This window comes from Chiloscyllium plagiosum, chromosome 1 (assembly GCF_004010195.1).
Source record: "Chiloscyllium plagiosum isolate BGI_BamShark_2017 chromosome 1, ASM401019v2, whole genome shotgun sequence".
NCBI lineage: Eukaryota > Metazoa > Chordata > Chondrichthyes > Orectolobiformes > Hemiscylliidae > Chiloscyllium > Chiloscyllium plagiosum.
Genome location: NC_057710.1, coordinates 7,134,831 through 7,152,062, shown reverse-complemented (window position 1 = coordinate 7,152,062; position 17,232 = coordinate 7,134,831). Strand labels below are relative to the sequence as shown.

The window sequence follows — 17,232 nt, the reverse complement described above, 5'->3', positions numbered from 1 at the left end:
ACTACGTAGGCTTCAATGCTGTTGCTTTTGGCTTCATTCAGAATGCTGATATTGGTTCTTCTAGCTTCCCAGATAATGTTCCAGATGTTTCAAAGGCAGCATTGATGGAACTTTTCAAGTGTCTTCAGATGTTGTCGGTATGTTGTCCAAGTTTCTGATGCAGACAAGAGAGTTGGGATCATCACTGCTATGTATAGTAACATTTTGGTGTCTGTCCAGATGTCACAATCATGCAGGACACTTGTTTGGAGATGTCCAAAAGTGCATTTAAGACGATGTTGGATCTTGTCATTGAAGTCGACGTTGAAGGATAGGTGACTTCCAAGATACAGAAAGTGGTCCACGTTTTCCAGGGTTGTTTTGCCAAATTGAATTGATGATTCTCTGATTTGTCTCAGTTGGTGATGGTTGATAAATGATCTGAGTCTTCTTAGAATTGATGGCAAGTCCAAGTTTCACATATGCACGGTTGAAGGCAGTCAGAATGTATTGTAGGTGGTTTTCTGAAAGAGCTGCAACAGTGTTATCATCTGCGTATTGGAACTTGATATGAAACTCAGAGATGTCCTGTTTTTGGACTTAAGATGGGCAAGGTTGAAAAGTCTGCCATGTCTTCTGTATACAATTTTGATTCCTGGGAGATAGGTCTTCCTTGATGATGTGGATGATTGTCACAGCAAAGATGGTAAACAAAGTTGGGGCAATCACACATCCCTGTTTTACTCCTGATCTGACTTGAAAAGGCTCACAGTTACTGTTGCTGACCATGACTGTTGGCAAGCATGCCATCATGGGGGAGTCTCAGGATTCAAATGTACTTTTCAGGGCATCCATGGGTAGACAGAGAATCCCATAGGAGTTCCCTTGATACCGAGTCAAAAGCTTTGGTGAGGTCGATGAATGCCATATACAAAGGTTGGAATTGTTCATAATATTTTTATTCCAATTGTTGCATAGTGAAGATCATGTCGATTGTTCCATGTGATGATCTGAAACCGGCTTGTGTCTCCGGAAAGATCTTCTCGGCTAAAGGCTTGAGTCTGGTTGTCCAAGATGCAGGTTAGGATCTTTCCTGCTGTTGCTAAGAGGGAAATTCCATGATAGTTTCCACATTCGGATCGATCGCCTTTCCTTTTGTAGATGGTACCGATTGCTGAGTCTCTAAAGTCTGCTGGTACATCTTCATTTATCCAGATCTTGATGAGAAGTTGATGCAGTTGGTAATGAAGCAGGTTACCTCTAATTTTGTAGACCTCAGCTGGTATTCCATCGAGTCCAGCAGCCATATTGTTTTTCAAGGTTTTGATGGCTTCTGTGACTTCTTCAAGTGTTGGCATTTTGCTTAGGGAGTTGTTAATGGGCTGTTTTGATGTTGCACTCCAAGAAGCACACAATACTTCACAAAGCAACCAACTGATTCCAATGGCATGGAGGTCTCAATGATTGGAGCTGATGGATTTGTTGCAGCCTTCGTCCGCCTTCACAGCCATTGAATTCAAAGTAAATTCACCCGGCTGTTCCACTGTTGAGGTCTTGGTTGGATTGATCTTCGTCTGGATCCTCACCCTTGACCTTACCGCCATGGGTGACCCTGCCAGGAGCATAGCTCCAGACAGTATTGCTCACGAGACTTCAGGACCACACGAGCTTCTCCACGACAAGGTGACAATCCACATAGAGAAGTAATTTTTATATACACACACACACACACCCAATATGGATCCCTGCGGAACACCACTAGTCATGGGCCTTAGATCAGAAAAACACCCGCCCACCACTATCCTCTACGGGCAAGCCAATTCTGAACCCACATGGCCAAGTCACCTTGGATGCCATGCATCTTAATCTTCTGGATGAGCCTAAAATGAGCCACCTTGTCGAAAGATTTTACTAAAATCCATTGGTCTACTCTCATCAATCACCTCCTCAAACAATTCAATCGCAGTGTCACGCAATTGAAATGATATACTGAACAAACCTTGATTGCTGTTAAGTCTTTGATCTTTTAGAATGGTGTTGTCTGATTTTTAACTCTGTTCACCCCAGTCCAACACAAGCACCTCTACATGTCCCAAATTAGGCCATGCTTTTCTATATGTGCATAAATCCTAAAGAATTCTCTCCAATAGTTTCCCAACCACCGATGTGTGACTCATTGATCTAAAGTTTCCTGGATTATTCCTATTGCTCTTCTTGAGCAGAGGAACATTAGCTAATCGCCAGTCCTCCGGGACCTCTCCAATGGCTGGCGAGGAGTCAAAGATCTTGGTCAATGCCCCAGCAATCTCCTCTGTTGCTTCTCTCAATAATCTGGGGTAAATACTATTGGGCCCTGGGAGCTTATCCACCTTAATGTTCTTCTAGACACCCAACATCACTTCTTCCTTGATCTCAAAATGCCCGAGCATATTTGCATGCTCCACTCAAATCTCATTACTCTCCATACCCTTCTCCTGGGTGAATTCTGACGCAAAGTACTCACCTAGGATCTCACCCACACCCTCTGCCTCCAAGCACAAGTTCCCTCCTTTATCCTTAAGTTGTCCTACCTTCTCCCTTTTTTTTTGTTTTTAATGGGCAACCACTTGTTAGTCTAGCTTTGGGGCTTGTGTATGGTAGACAAGCAAGAGGTCCTGGTTTCAAAGCCCGGATGAGCCCAGTATCCAAAGTGGTATATTTGATTTTCAAGGGAATGGCAACAGGGAATTCCTGTCTGCCAAGTCCTCTTTCAATCTTGATTCCTGATGAAGGGCTTATGCCCGAAATGTCAATTTTCCTGCTCCTCAGATGCTACCTGTTCTGCTGTGCTTTTCCAGTGCCATACTTTTCGACTCTGATTTCCAGCATCTGCAGTCCTTACTTTCTCCTGTCTAGTCGTCTATCTCTGGTCATCTATTCCTTTTCCGCTTGTGGAGTCTTAGCCTTCGGTGTGATCGCCTCTCCATATGTGCTATCCATGATTCTCCAACAGCGTATCCAACGCCACTGCAGCTGGAGATACATTCTGCACACATGATGGTCCCAGGAATTTGGAGTAGGCAATTCAGCCCTTCAAGACTGCTTTGCCAGAAATGTGCCCAGTTCCCCACATAGAGAGGAAAGAGTACACCACAGCTTTGAGCTTTCCTGCCATGACTTACCCTTTTAAATCAAACCTTTTGGAGGACGCATATGTCAAAAAATATCAGTTTCTCTCATGCTCTTCTTAACTGATCCTTCTTACTACAGAATAAGGCCCTTACAAACTATACATGAGAAAAGTTATAGGCTAAGACCACTCCAGTTCTTCCTGTGACGGCACTATTTGTTCCCTCTCAACAAACAGGACACCTTTCCCAAAGTGCTTCACCATGAGGTGGACTGGAAGGTCACTCTTGCCAACCTGCTTCACCATGTCCCCAACTGCAATGACAGCCATCCAAGACTGGTTCAAGGTGATGCTGACTGTGAAGACACTCTTCTCAGGCTGCATCACTGTGATGTTGACATACATATCCTAGTTTGCTTCATCATGATGCCATTTAAAGCACACACCAATTAGATTACGTACTTTTACTTTTTGTCTTTTGTTTAAACTGCAGACCTGGTGGCCTCTGTAAAAATTAAAATGGGGTTAATCCTTCAAGTCAAATATGATTCTTATAAGAACTATTTCCAAAAACGTTTTGTTTTTGTTTCAGAATTCTAGCATATGTAGTACTTTGCTTTAATGCTCTTGTTGGATTTGTGAGGCGTTCATAAGACCAGCAGCCCATCCTGAACTGTCTTTGCAGATACTATTTTATTCTTTCCTTCTGTCTCTCTTGGTCTCTCTGTTTAAGCTCTAAATAGACTACTTCCCATGCAGATCCTGCTCTCTCACTCATTATAAAATAAAAATCACATTGCGCTAAAATCTCCTTTCACTTTCTTATTCAAGACCACACAAGCATGATTGTCTCCTCGGGTTTCACTCCCTCCATGATCTACTGATTTTTAAAATCCAATGTTGGTATAACTGAATCACTGCTTATTGATTTCACAATGCATGGATCTTTAAATGGATATTTAACATAGCAAATAAAAACTTCCAAAAATCTTCACAGGAATGTTTCAGACAGCAACTGAGAAAATCCAAGTCATGCAAAAGAAATACTAGGGCTGATAAGCAGAAGTTTGATAATCTTGATTTTTTGTGCCATTTTGGAATAATCCTTTTGACTTTACATCTACTATACATGATAGTGGCAAAGTGCTGGCAAATGGGACTAGATTAATTTAGGATATCTGGTTGGCATGGACGAGTTCGTCTGAAAGGTCTGTACATCTCTAAGATTCTAAAAGACAAAGAGAAAGTCTCACCACTCAGCCATTTGACAGAGTCCTCTGTGCGGATCTTTTCTTGCCATCCTATATTCTTAACTACAGCTGGATCTTTGCCCTGAAAATCAATTGCTGTTGCTGCATATAGCACTCCATCTGAAAGCAAATGCACAAATGGGAGAAATAAATCATTCAAGCACGATCCAGCCACCAAAATCCAGGTTCATGCTAGTTGCATTCATTAAGGTTATTCAAGGAAACACAACAAACACCAAGTGCAAATTACAATGAAAATCCAAACTGTGCAACATCTGGAAAAGTTCCACAGATTAGGCAATGTCTGTGGCAACAGTTAAGAGACTTTTTGTTAAATGGGAAAACACAGAGGTACGACAAGTCAGAATACAGGAAAGAGATTGAGGCAAGGTGTAAAGAACAATCCATTAATGTCAGCAAAATGAAGGAGTTTGTCACGGGCTTTAGGAAACAGACTGGAGGGCATGCACCCGTCCGCATCAATGGTGCTGAGGTGGAGACGGTGGAGAGAGAGTAAAAGGTCCTGGGAGTGATGATCACCAACTATCTGTCCTGGTCCACTCATGTCAATGTGACACTCAAGAAACCACAACAGCTTCTCTTTCTCTCTCCTCAGGAGGTTAAAGGAAGTTTGGCACGTCCACAAAGACTCTTATCAATTTTTATAGATGCACCATTGAAAGCATCCTATCTGCATGCATCACGGCTTGGTACGGCAATGCTCTTCCCAAGATCTCAAGAAACTACAGAGAGTTGTGAGCACAACGCAGTCCACGCAAACCAACCTTCCATCCACTGACTCCATCTATACTTCCTGCTGCCTCAGGAAAGCAACCAACATAATCAAAGACCCCTCCCACCCAGGTTATACACATTTCCATCTTCTTCCAAAAGGCAAAAATTTGAATAGATGTATGGACAGATTCAAGTACAGCTTCTTCCCTACTATTATCAGACTTTTAAAAGGATCTCCCAAATGTTAATTCTGGTCTCTCTATTAAACATTCTCTGCAGATGTAACACTGTACTCTGCACTCTGTATGCACTTTGTATGGTATGATCTGTCTGCATAATGCACAAAACAACACTTTTCACTGTATTTTGGTACATGTGACAACAATCAATCAATCAATCATGTCAAAGGAATGAGAAATATTAGGCAAGATATAGATTTGTTGAAATGTTGTGCAGAGAAATGGCAGACGGAGTTTAATCCAGACAAGTGTGAGGTGCTGCAGTTTAAGCGGTCAAATGAAGAAGAAAAGTATACAGTAAATGGCCAGAGCCTTAGGAGCACTGATATGCAGAAACATCTTGAGATCCAAGTCCATAGCTCCCTTAAATGAGATGATAAGAAAATGGCAACATAAGTGCATAAGGTGATAAATAAGGCATACGGTATGCTTGTCGTCATCGGTCAGGGAATTAAGTATAAAAGTAAAAATAACGCTTTAGTCAAGTCACATTTGGAGTACTGTGTGCAGTTCTGTTTGCTTCACCATAAGAAAGATGTGGAGGGCTTGGAGAGGGTGCAAAAGAGGCCTACCAGGATTCTGCCTGGATTGGAGTGTGTCAGCTATAAGGACAAACTTAAATTGATCTTACTAGAGTTGGAGGCTGAGGGGGTGACCTGACAGAAGTACATAAAATTATGAGAGTTGTGAATAGCGTGGGGAGTTTCTTTTCCAACGTGGAAATGTCAAATAATAGGGAGTGTAGGTCTAAGGTGAATGGGAGAAAGTTTGAAGGAGTTTAGATCAGAGTGGTGCTGGAAAAGCACAGCAGGTCAGCCACCAATCGAGGAGCAGGGAGATCGACGTTTCAGGCAAAAGCCCTTCATCAGGAAGGGGGCAGGGAGCCTCCAGAGTTGAGAGATAAATGCGGGGGGGCTGGGGAGAAGGTAGCAGAGAGTACAATAGGCGAATGGGGGTGGGGATGGAGGTGATAGGTCAGAGAGGAGAGTGTGGGTAGGTAGCAAAGAGTACATGGTTGAAGAGCTTCAGGCAGAGGAGATGACCTGGGGGTTGCAGTGAGAGAGAGACTCACTGAGATTCTTGTGGAGAGAGGAGGAGAACTTCTTCAAGGTAGGCATCCTTGCAAGAGGATTTGCAGTAGGGTTAACATCAACTAGTCAAAAGTGAGGACTGCGGATGCTGGAAACAAGAGTTTAGATCAGAGTGGTGCTAGAAAAGCACAGCAGGTCAGGCAGCATCCGAGGAGCAGGGAGATCGACGTTTCGGGCAAAAGCCCTTCATCAGGAATAGAGGAAGGAAGCCTCCAGGGTGGAGAGATGAATGGGGAGAGTGGGGCTGGTGAGAAGGTAGCAAAGAGTACAATAGTATCATCTCCATCCTCAACCCCATTCACCTATTGTACTCTTTACTACCTTCCCCCACCCTCTCTCTGACCTATCACCTCCATCCCCACCCCCATTCACCTATTGTACTCTTTACTACCTTCCCCCACCCTCTCTCTGACCTATCACCTCCATCCCCACCCCCATTCACTTCACCTATTGTACTCTCTGCTACCTTCTCCCCAGCCCCCCCATTTATCTCTCCACCCTGGAGGCTCCCTGCCTCAATTCCCGATGAAAGGCTTTAGCCTGAAATGTCAATTTTCCTGCTCCTTGGATGCTGCCTGACCTGCTGTACTTTTCCAGCACCACTCTGATCTAAACTCTGGTTTCCAACATCTGCAGTCCTCACTTTTGCCTAGAAAGTTTAAAGGAGATATGCGAGGTAAGATTTTTACACAGAGGCAAGTAGAGCCTGGAACACACTGTCAGGGGAGGTGTCAACAGGCAGATATGATCGTAAAGTTTAAAGATTTTGAGATCAGTCTGGAGGGGATAATGGTGTATGAAAGAACCAAACAGCCATGAAATAACCATGTCATGACTTATAACGCATTTAAAAATGCATCCATTCAAACATTTCCTGGGAAAAACCGCTGTTATTGCAGCTAAAAGCAAATATTACACTTTCATCTGAGAAAACAGAACACTGCTGGTCCAAATCATTGAGTGAAGGAGGATACTGGCTCCATTAATGTGGAATTCTGTATGGGCAGAGCTGAAAAACATCGGTGGGGGTTGTAATATAGAACTCCAAACTGTTGGGGTGATGTTTGGAATGGTAGTAACCAAGAATAAAGGACAATTGAGGTGACTTTAATCTGTATGCAGTTTGGATGAATTAACTTAGTAATAATATCATGGAGGAGGAATTCCTTAAGTATATATAAGATGGTTTTCATCGAGTTCACGTCAACCCTCCAAACAGCATCCCACCCAGACCCACCCCCATCCCTGTAACACTGCGTTTCTCATGACTAATCTACCTAGCCTGCACCTTCCTGGACACTATAGGCAATTTAGCTTGGCCAATCCACCTGCACATCTTTGGACTGTGGGAGGAAACCAGAGCACCCGGAGGACACCCACACAGACACAGGGACAATGTGCAAACTCCACACAGACAACTGTCTGAGGGGGAGGAGTTAAACTCAGGTCCCTGTCACTGAGTCAGCAGTACTAACCACTGAGGCACCATGCCACCCCAAACACATACTGTCAGGAAAAAGTAGAGAACAGGAATAAGAAAGAAATAATTGACAATCTAATTGTACAAGGCTCCTTGAGGATGAGTGATCACAATCTGATAGAATCCCTCATCAAGATGGACTGTGACACAGTTGATTCTGAGACTACGATCCTGAAGGAGGAAATACAATGTCATGAGGCTTGAATTTGGCTACAGTAGATTGGGAACATTACTTGACAATGGAAAGGCAATGGGAAAACATTTATAGAGCACACAGGTGAACTGCTCATTCTGGCCTGGCACATGAATAAAATGGTAAAGGCGGCTACACCATGGTGTACTAGGGAAGTTAATGATAGCATTGAAGTAAAAAGAGCTACAAAGTGACGAGAAACAAACAGACGTGGGATTTAGATTAGATTACTTCCAGTGTAGAAACAGGCCCAACAAGTCCACACCGAACCCTCCGAAGAGCAACTCACCCAGACCCATTCCCCTACAATTACCCCTTCACCTAACACTATGGGCAATTTAGCGTGACAAACTCACCTAACCTACACATTTTTGGACTGTGGGAGGAAACCAGAGCACCCAGAGGAAACCCACACAGACAATGTGCAAACTCCACACAGACAGATGCCTGAGGCAGGAATTGAACGCGGGTCTCTGGCACTGTGAGGCAGCAGTGCTGACCACTGTGCTACCGTGCCGCCCATGTGGAAGCAGTTTAGAATTCAGCAAAGGAGGTCAAAGGGATTGATTAAGAAAAGGAAAAGGGAGCATGAGAGTAAGTCTGCAGGGAACATAAACACTGGCTGTAAATGTTTCTCTTGATATTAAAAGATTGGTGACCTCAAATGTAAGATTCTTATAGTCAGAAACAGGGAAATTTATAATGAGGAACAAATAAATGGCTGACAAACAAAATACATAATTTGATGCAGTGCTCACAGAGGAGAACACAGGGTTTGGTGAGAGGGAGGAACTAAAGAAACTCAGTATTAATAGGGAAATGGTACTGGGGAAATTGATGGGATAGTAGGCCGATAAATTTCCAGGCCCCAATAATCATTTAAGGAAGGACTTAAGGAAGTGGCCTGAGAAATAGTGGATGCCTTTGTGGTAATCTTCAAAAATTCTATAGACTCTGGAACAGTTCCAACAGATGGAAGGGTAGGTCATGTAACTCCAATCAACCTGCAATTATACAGGGCTTTGGTAAAACAACACTGGAATATTGTGTGCCGTTTTCGTCTCCTTATCAGGAAGGATGTTCTTGCTATAGAGGGAGTACAAAGCTTTACCAGACTGAATCCTGATGTGTTGGGAATGATGTATGAGGAGAGATTGAATTGATTAGGCTAATGTTTCCGAGTTTAGGAGCATGAAGGAGGGATCTCATAGAAACCTAGAAAATTCTAAACAAGATAAATGTTCAAGATGTTCTGAATGGAGTGGGATAGTACAGAACCAAGGGTGACAATCTAAGGATATGTGATAAACCATTTAGCACTGAGCTGAGGAGAAATTTCTTCACCCAGAGAGTGGTGAGCCTGTGGAATTTGCTACCAAGCATTTGAGACTAAAACATTGCATAGTTTCAAAGAGGAGCTGGATAAAGCACTTGGAGAAAAAGGGTACTGGGGAAAAGCAGGAATATACTATTGAATCTTGGATGATCAGCCATGACCATAATGACTGGCTGAGCAGGCTCAAAGACCCAAATTACCAATTCTTGCTCCACTTCTTTGTTTTTTTTGGAATTCAACCTAGCAATCATCATAAAGTAGTCTGTGAACAATAGCAATAGAAACAGAAGTCAGATGTAGCTTTATCACTACATGGCTATATTAGAAGGTGAGTTGTGACATGACTTGGAGCAACATCATTGGGATGAATCCGGCAGGACGTGACTTAGCATCATTCTATCACTGCCATTTTTCTTGCCACAATAACATCAAGCACTAATGGATGAACACTGAATCTAATTGGTCAACAACTAAATTATTGTTGCCTCATTTGACTGGAATTCAATCTGAAGAAATGCACTTGGGCAGGACAAACGATCACAAATATCTAGGTATGCAAATACTCTGATCCTCTCGGGTATAAGGATAGGTTGATAAAGTGGTTAAAAAGGCATACGGGATACGTGCCTTTATTAGCTGAGGTACAGAGTTTCAGAGCAGGGAGGTTATGCTGGAGCTGTGTAGATATTGCTTAGGCCACAACTAGAGTATTGTATGTATAGGGAGATCGTAGCGAGTGATAGTATCACTAAACTATTAATATAGAGATCTAGGTAATGTCCTGGGGACCACGCTTCAAATCAAACAGATGGTGGAATTTCAATTGCATAAAAATCTGGGATTACGAAACTAATAATGACCATGAATCCATTGTTGATTGTTGGAAAACCCATCTGGTTAATCAATGTTTTCAGGGAAGGAAATCTGCCATCCTTATATACTTTGGCCTACATGTGAATCCAGACACTCAGTGTAGTTGTCTCTCAACTGCCCTCTGGGAAATTAGTGATGGGCATCAAATGCTGGCTGGCCAGTGTTTGCACATCGTGTGAATGAATATGAAACAAAAAGTTCTGGCATACATATTACTGGAGGGATGTGCTCGCACTGAAGAGGGTGCAGAGACGATTTACCAGGTGTTGCCTGGACTGTGGACCTTCAGTGATGAAGAGAGATTGGACAGACTGGGGTTGTTTTCCTTACAGCAGAGGAGATTGAGAGGGGACACCAGACCCATAGGATATAGGAGAAGAATTAGGCCATGAGGCCCATCGAGCCTGCTTTTTCGATCATGGCTGATATGTTTCTCAAATCCATTTTTCTGCCTTCTCCCCATAACCTTTGGTCTCCTCATGAATCAAGAGTCTCTGTACCTCTGCCTTAAAGACACACAATGATTTGGTCTCCACAGCCCTGTGTGGCAATGAGTTCCACAGAGTTGCCACCCTCTGGCTGAAGAAATTTCTCCTCGCCTCCATTCCAAGAGTCATCACTTCACTCAGATACTTTAGCCTCAGGTCCTAGTTTTCCTATTAATGCATACATCTTCTATATATCCACTCCCAGCATTCTGTAAGTTTGAATGAAATATGATTGAGATGTATAAAATGGAGGTGCATAGGCTGGGTAGACAAGAAAAAGAAATTGCCCTTTGATGGAGGGATCAATAAGATATAGAAGATGAAATTAGACCATTCAGTCCCATCAAATCTGCTCTGTCATTAAGTCATGGCTGATATGTTTCTCAACCCCATTCTTCTGCTTTCTCCCCATGACCCTTGATCCTCTTGACACTCAAGAACCTACCTATCTCAGTCTTAAATATACCCAATGACCTGGCCTCCACAGCCTGCTGTGGCAGTGAATTCCATAGGTTCACTGATGTCTGGCTGAAGAGATTTGTCCTTATCTCCATTCTAAAAGGTATTCCCCTAACTCTCAGGCTATGCTCTCGGGTCCTAGTCTCTCCTATCACTGGTGGCATAGATTTAAGTTGAGGAGGATGAGGTTTAGAGGAGATGCTAGGAAAAAACTTTTTTACCCAGAGAGTGGTGAATCTGGAATTTGCTGCCTTTAAGGATGGTGGAGACAAAAGCCCTCAAAAGATTTAAGAAGCATTTTGATGTGCATCTGCAATATCAAGGCATACAAGGCTATGGGCCAAGTGCTGGAAAATGGGATTAGAATAATTAGATGGTTGCTTTTGACTGGCTCAGATACATTGGCCGAAGGCAGTTTTCTTTGCTGTCGACCTCTATGATTCTATGACTAGAGGACTGCAGGAGATGTACTATTTCCTATATTTCTATGTATGCTTGGAATGAAATCACAGCAAGTGATAGCCATTTTAGGAGACATAAGAAGGGTCAGATTAGCATCTTCCCATGTAGAATCACTTACCTGCTAGGGTAGCAGCAAATGGGTCCTTTGGTTCAAATGGGCATTTCCCTCGTCCCTTTTCCATTCCTTGTACTCTACTCTCTGATGTGTTGACAGAATTGAAGATGTTCTGAAATACAGCATTGCACATCTGTGAAAAATATGTACTATACTGAAAGCTGCACATAATAATCCTGTAGCCATCTCTCCATAATTGTGACCAGATCATATTTATTCACTTCGACGCACACTATCAATTTGTTTACTTTGTTATGAAAGCTAAACACATTCAGATATAGATCTTTTAGCTTTTTTGGTCATCTTCATGGCATTTGATGGCCTTAGGATTTTATTTTCTGTTCCTTCCTGCCATTCTTTGACTTTCATTTCTCATCGAAGTACTTTTGGCACAACTCCATTCCTTGATTTGATAGTTTACTCAAATTTGATCCCTCACAACCGTTTTGTATAAAGCCTTCTCTACTTCCCTAACTGTACGGAGAAAGTGAGGCCTGAAGGGCCTGTTTCCACACTGTAATGTAATCTAATCTAATCTAATCTAATCTAATCTAAACTCCATTCCTTGATTTGATAGTTTACTCAAAGTTGATCCCTCACAACCGTTTTGTATAAAGCCTTCTCTACTTCCCTAACTGTACGGAGAAAGTGAGGCCTGTAGATGCTGGAGATCAGAGTCGAAGAGTGTGCTGCTGGAGTAGCATAGATGGTCAGGCAGCATCCGAGGAGAAGGACAGTTGACATTTCAGGCATAAGTCCTGATGAAGGGCTTATGCGTGAAACGTCGATTCTCCTGATCCTCTGATGCTGCCTGACCGGCTGTGCTTTTCCAGCATCACACTGGTTCCCTGACTATATGACTCATGAGAACACCCATCCAGCACAATTCAAATGTGCACTGCGCAAATAGTACAGACCCCACAATCTCCAGTACTGGTGCCAGGGGCCTGCCAACCAGAATCCAATTTTCACATCCAGTCCGTGAGGTATGCATTCACTTCTCTAATCTCTTGCCAATCCACACTTGGTTCAAGTGGAAATTCAGAGATTATTATCTTTAAGGTTCCCCTTTCACACTCCCTCAGCAGTACCTCTCTTCCAGTTCTATCAATGGTGCTCATCCTGATGTGAATCACAATCACTGAATTTTTAAAAATTCATCCATGAGGTGTGAGTATCGCTGGCTGGGACAGTATTTATTGCCCACCATAGTTCCCCTTAAAAAGGTGGCAGTGAGCTGTATTCTTGAATCACTGCAGGCCGTGTGCTGTAGGTACACTTACAATTCTGTTAAGGAATGAATTCCAGGATTGACTAAGCAATACTGAAGGAATACCAATATTTCCAAGTCAGAATTATGAGTGGCTTGGAGGGCAACTTATAGATGAAGGTGTTCCCATGTATCTGCTTCCCTTGTCCTTACAGACGGAAGTGGTCATTGTTTTGGAAGGTGTTGTCTAAGAATGTCAATGTCTGCACAGACCATAACAATTAGAAACAGGAGTAGGCTGTTCAGTCCCTCGAGGCAAAAGTGAGGACTGCAGATGCTGGAAACCAGAGTTTAGATCAGAGTGGTGCTGGAAAAGCACAGCAGGTCAGGCAGCATCCGAGGAGCAGGCAAATCGACGTTTCAGGCAAAAGCCCTTCATCAGGGCTCGATTTTCCTGCTCCTCGGATGCTGCCTGACCTGCTGTGCTTTTCCAGCACCACTCTGATCTAAACTCTGTTCAGTCCCTCGAGCCTGTTCTGTCATTCAATAAGATCTGACAATTCTTACATCCACTTTTCTGCCTTTTTCTATAACTCTGGATATGCCAGCTGATCAAGATTCCATCTCAGCCTTAAACATAAATCATGTCTCCACTACAACATCTCTCTCTGGCAGGAGTTCCAAAAACTCTCAAACCTTCTGAGAGAAGAAATTCCTCTATACCTTACTCTTAAATTGGGGCCCCTTTATCCTGAGATTATGTCCTAGACTCTCCCATGAGGGGAAACAAACTCTCAGCATTTACTCTTTCGAGTCCTTGGGAATCCTAAAATCTTTTAAACTCCAGTGAGTAGCCTTTGCTCATAAGACAATCCCACCATACCTGGGACCATCCTAGAGGACTGTCTCTGAACTGCCTCCAATAAAACAATATTTTTCCTTAAATAAGGGGAACAAATCTGCTCACAGCACTCCAGATGTGCTGTCACCAGCACCTTGCACAGTTGCAATGAGACTTCCTTACTCTTATACTCGAATCTCCTTGAAACAACATTCGATTACCCTTCCCAATTCCCTGCTGTATCTGTGTTTAGCTTTCTATATTTAATGTACAAGTAAGCCCTAGTCCTTTTGCGTTGCAGCTTACTCAATTTAAGTAGTTTTCTGATGCTCTGCAATGCATCTTGTAGACAGTACACACTACTGCCACTGAGCGTCAGTGGTGGAGGGAGTGGATGTTTGTGGATGTGGTGCCAATCAGTGGGCTGCTTTGTTTAATTAGATTCCCTACTGTGTGGAAACAGGCCCTTCAGCCCAACAAGTCCACACTGACCCTCCGAAGAGTAACCCACCCAGGCCCATTTCCCTCTGACTAATACAACTCGCACTCTGGGCAATTTTAGCATAACCAATGCACCTGATCTGCACATATGTTTGGACTGTGGGAGGAAACCGGAGCAAATCCACGCAGATATGGGAGAATATGCAAAACTCCACACAGACAGTCGCCTGAGGCTGGAATCAAACCCGGGTACCTGGTACTGTGAGGCTGCAGTGCTAGCCATTGAGCCACCGTGCTGCCATTCTAGATGGTGTCAGGCTTGTGTGCTGTTGGAGCTGCACTCATCCAGGTAAATGGCAATATTCCATCTTTACTTGTACCATGTCGATGGTGAATAGACTTTGGGGAGCTGGTAGGTGATCTATTCACTGTAGGATTATTGGAATTTGTCTTGCTCTTATAGCCATTTCATTTAAACATTTTAATTCACTTGTATGATTTAAGCATCTCTGGCTGGGCCAGTGCTTATTGCTCAACATTTAATGCCCTAAGAAGGTGGTGCTGAGCCAAGTTTCAAATAACTGTAGACGGACTGTATGTGATGCAGACAGACCAACAATGCTTGAGAGAGAGATTTCAACAATTTTGACCCAGCAACAATGAAGGAAAGGCAATATATTTCCAGGTCAAGATGATGAATGGCTTGGATGGGAACTTGCAGGTGGTGTTGCTCCCATTTAGCTATTGTCCTTGTCCTTCTAGATGAAAGTGGTTCTGTGTTTGGAAGGTGATGCCTAAAGATGTTTGAAGACAGCTCACACTGCTACACCTGAGAGTTGGTGGTAGAGTGACTACACGTTTGTATATGTGGTACCAAACATTCAGGCTGCTTTATAGAACGTAGAACATAGAACAATACAGCACAGAACAGGCCCTTTGGCCCACGATGTTGTGCCGAACATTTGTCCTAGCTTAAGCGCCTATCCACGTACCTATCCAATTGCCGCTTAAAGGTCACCAATGATTCTGACTCTGCCACTCCCACAGGCAGCACATTCCATGCCCCCACCACTCTCTGGGTAAAGAACCTACCCCTGACATCCTGGATGCTGTCCAGTTTCTCCAGTGTTGTTGGAGCTGCACTCATTTGCGCAAGAGGGGAGTATTCCATCACCCTCCTGACTTGTGCTTTGTAGATTGCAACAGGCTTTGAGGAGTCAGGGGATGAGTTACTTGCTGTAGTATTTCTAGCCTCTGATCTTCTCTTGCAGGCATAGTGTTTATACGGTGAGCCCAGTTGAGTTTCTGGTCAGTGGCAACCCCCAAGATGTTGATAATGGAGGATTCTTTGATGGTAACGCCATTGAATTTCAAGGGGCAGTGTTTAACCTCTCTTTTATTGGAGATGGTCAATGCCTGGCACTTGTATCACGTGAATGTTACTTGCCACTTTTCAGCCCAAGCCCAAATATTGTCCATGTTTTGCTACATTTGAACATGGACTGCTTCAGTATCACAGGAGTCAGAACTGTTTTCTGAAGAGGGGTCATATAGGAATTGGAACGTTAACTCTTTCTTTGCAGAGTCGATAGTGCTGTGTTTGCTGTTGGTATTTCCAGTTATTTGGTCTGTGTCATGTCATCTGCCTGATTTCATTCCTTTTTGAGGCTTCATTCTAGCTCTGGCCTGTAGCCATTGAAGTAGATCTTAAGGTGGAGGACGCTAATTACTGCTCTTTTCCCATCTGTCAAAAGTACTGCTCCTGCCGTCACTTGGGAGGAAGCAGTCCCTTAATTAACTTGGTTAACTCCAACTCCTAGTTTCAGACTCCCTTTCTCACTGCATGTAAAACTAATTGTACTGCATTTTCTACTGCTCAGTTTTACCACTACCAACCTAAATAGGAAGTAGGTGGATGTGGTTCACAGAATGGGGAACTTATTAACAAAAAAAATGAACTGCAGACTCTGGAAATCAGAAACTAAAACAGAAATTTCTGGTAAAATTCAGCAGGTCTGCCAGTATCTGTGGAGAGAAAGTACATTTAACATTTCATGTGCAGTCACCATTCTTCACAACTTTCCTCGTTGAGGAACGAATTAACCTACTGCCACCCTCAAGGCATTTAAATTCAGGAATCCTTTATAAATACATTTACACTGCTTTAAATGAGGGATGTTTATTAATTTAGGTGAGATTTGTTTGCCCTTAGGTTTCAGCAGGAAAATTATTAAAAATACACTTACGATGTATGCACACTGAGGATCAAAAGCATATGTCCCACAGGCAAAGAGATGTGTCTCATTCCAGGCTTTCAGAATTCGAATATAGTTATGGCATTTGGTCTATATTAACAAAAGTAAAACAACAGCATTAGTCAATTAACCAGAAATCAAGTCACAGAAAAGGAAATAATTTTAGAAATTATTTGCTCTGTTGGACTGTCATACTCCCAGATTTGAAAACCATAGTGATGAGTACAATAAAAATTGACACTGCTAGATGACTTCTTTCCAAACGGACAGGTTATCAAGCTGGACCTGTGACATTAAGAACTTTTGAATCAATTGCATTGGTGTACTGATATTCAACTGATGTTTAAAAATCACAAACAACATTAAACAGGGTGGATAGTCAAAGTCTTTTCCCAGGGTAAAAATGTCAAATACTAGGAGACATAGAGTCATAGAGATGTAAAGCATGGAAACAGACCCTTCGGTGCAACCTGTCCATGCCGACCAGATATCCGAACCCAATCTAGTCCCACCTGCAAGCACCCGGCCCATATCCCTCCAAACCCTTCCTATTCATATACTCTTAAATGTTGCAATTGTACCAGCCTCCACCACTTCCTCTGGCAGTTCATTCCATACATGTACCACCCTCTGTGTGAAAAATTGCCCCTTAGTTCTCTTTTATATCTTTCCCCTC

The 17,232-nt window shown here is 43.0% G+C and overlaps 1 protein-coding gene across 1 annotated transcript in view; it reads right to left on the bottom strand.

The window, feature by feature from the left end:
* The window catches only part of sema4f (sema domain, immunoglobulin domain (Ig), transmembrane domain (TM) and short cytoplasmic domain, (semaphorin) 4F), a 240,280-nt gene that overhangs the window by 103,728 nt on the left and 119,320 nt on the right, over positions 1-17,232 (bottom strand). The window contains exons 4-6 of the mRNA XM_043691726.1: positions 16,548-16,646; positions 11,813-11,921; positions 4,342-4,458 (exon numbers count right to left, since the gene is read on the bottom strand). Coding sequence (XP_043547661.1) covers positions 4,342-4,458; positions 11,813-11,921; positions 16,548-16,646 — 325 coding nt within the window. The remainder of the gene's footprint in view (positions 1-4,341; positions 4,459-11,812; positions 11,922-16,547; positions 16,647-17,232) is intronic.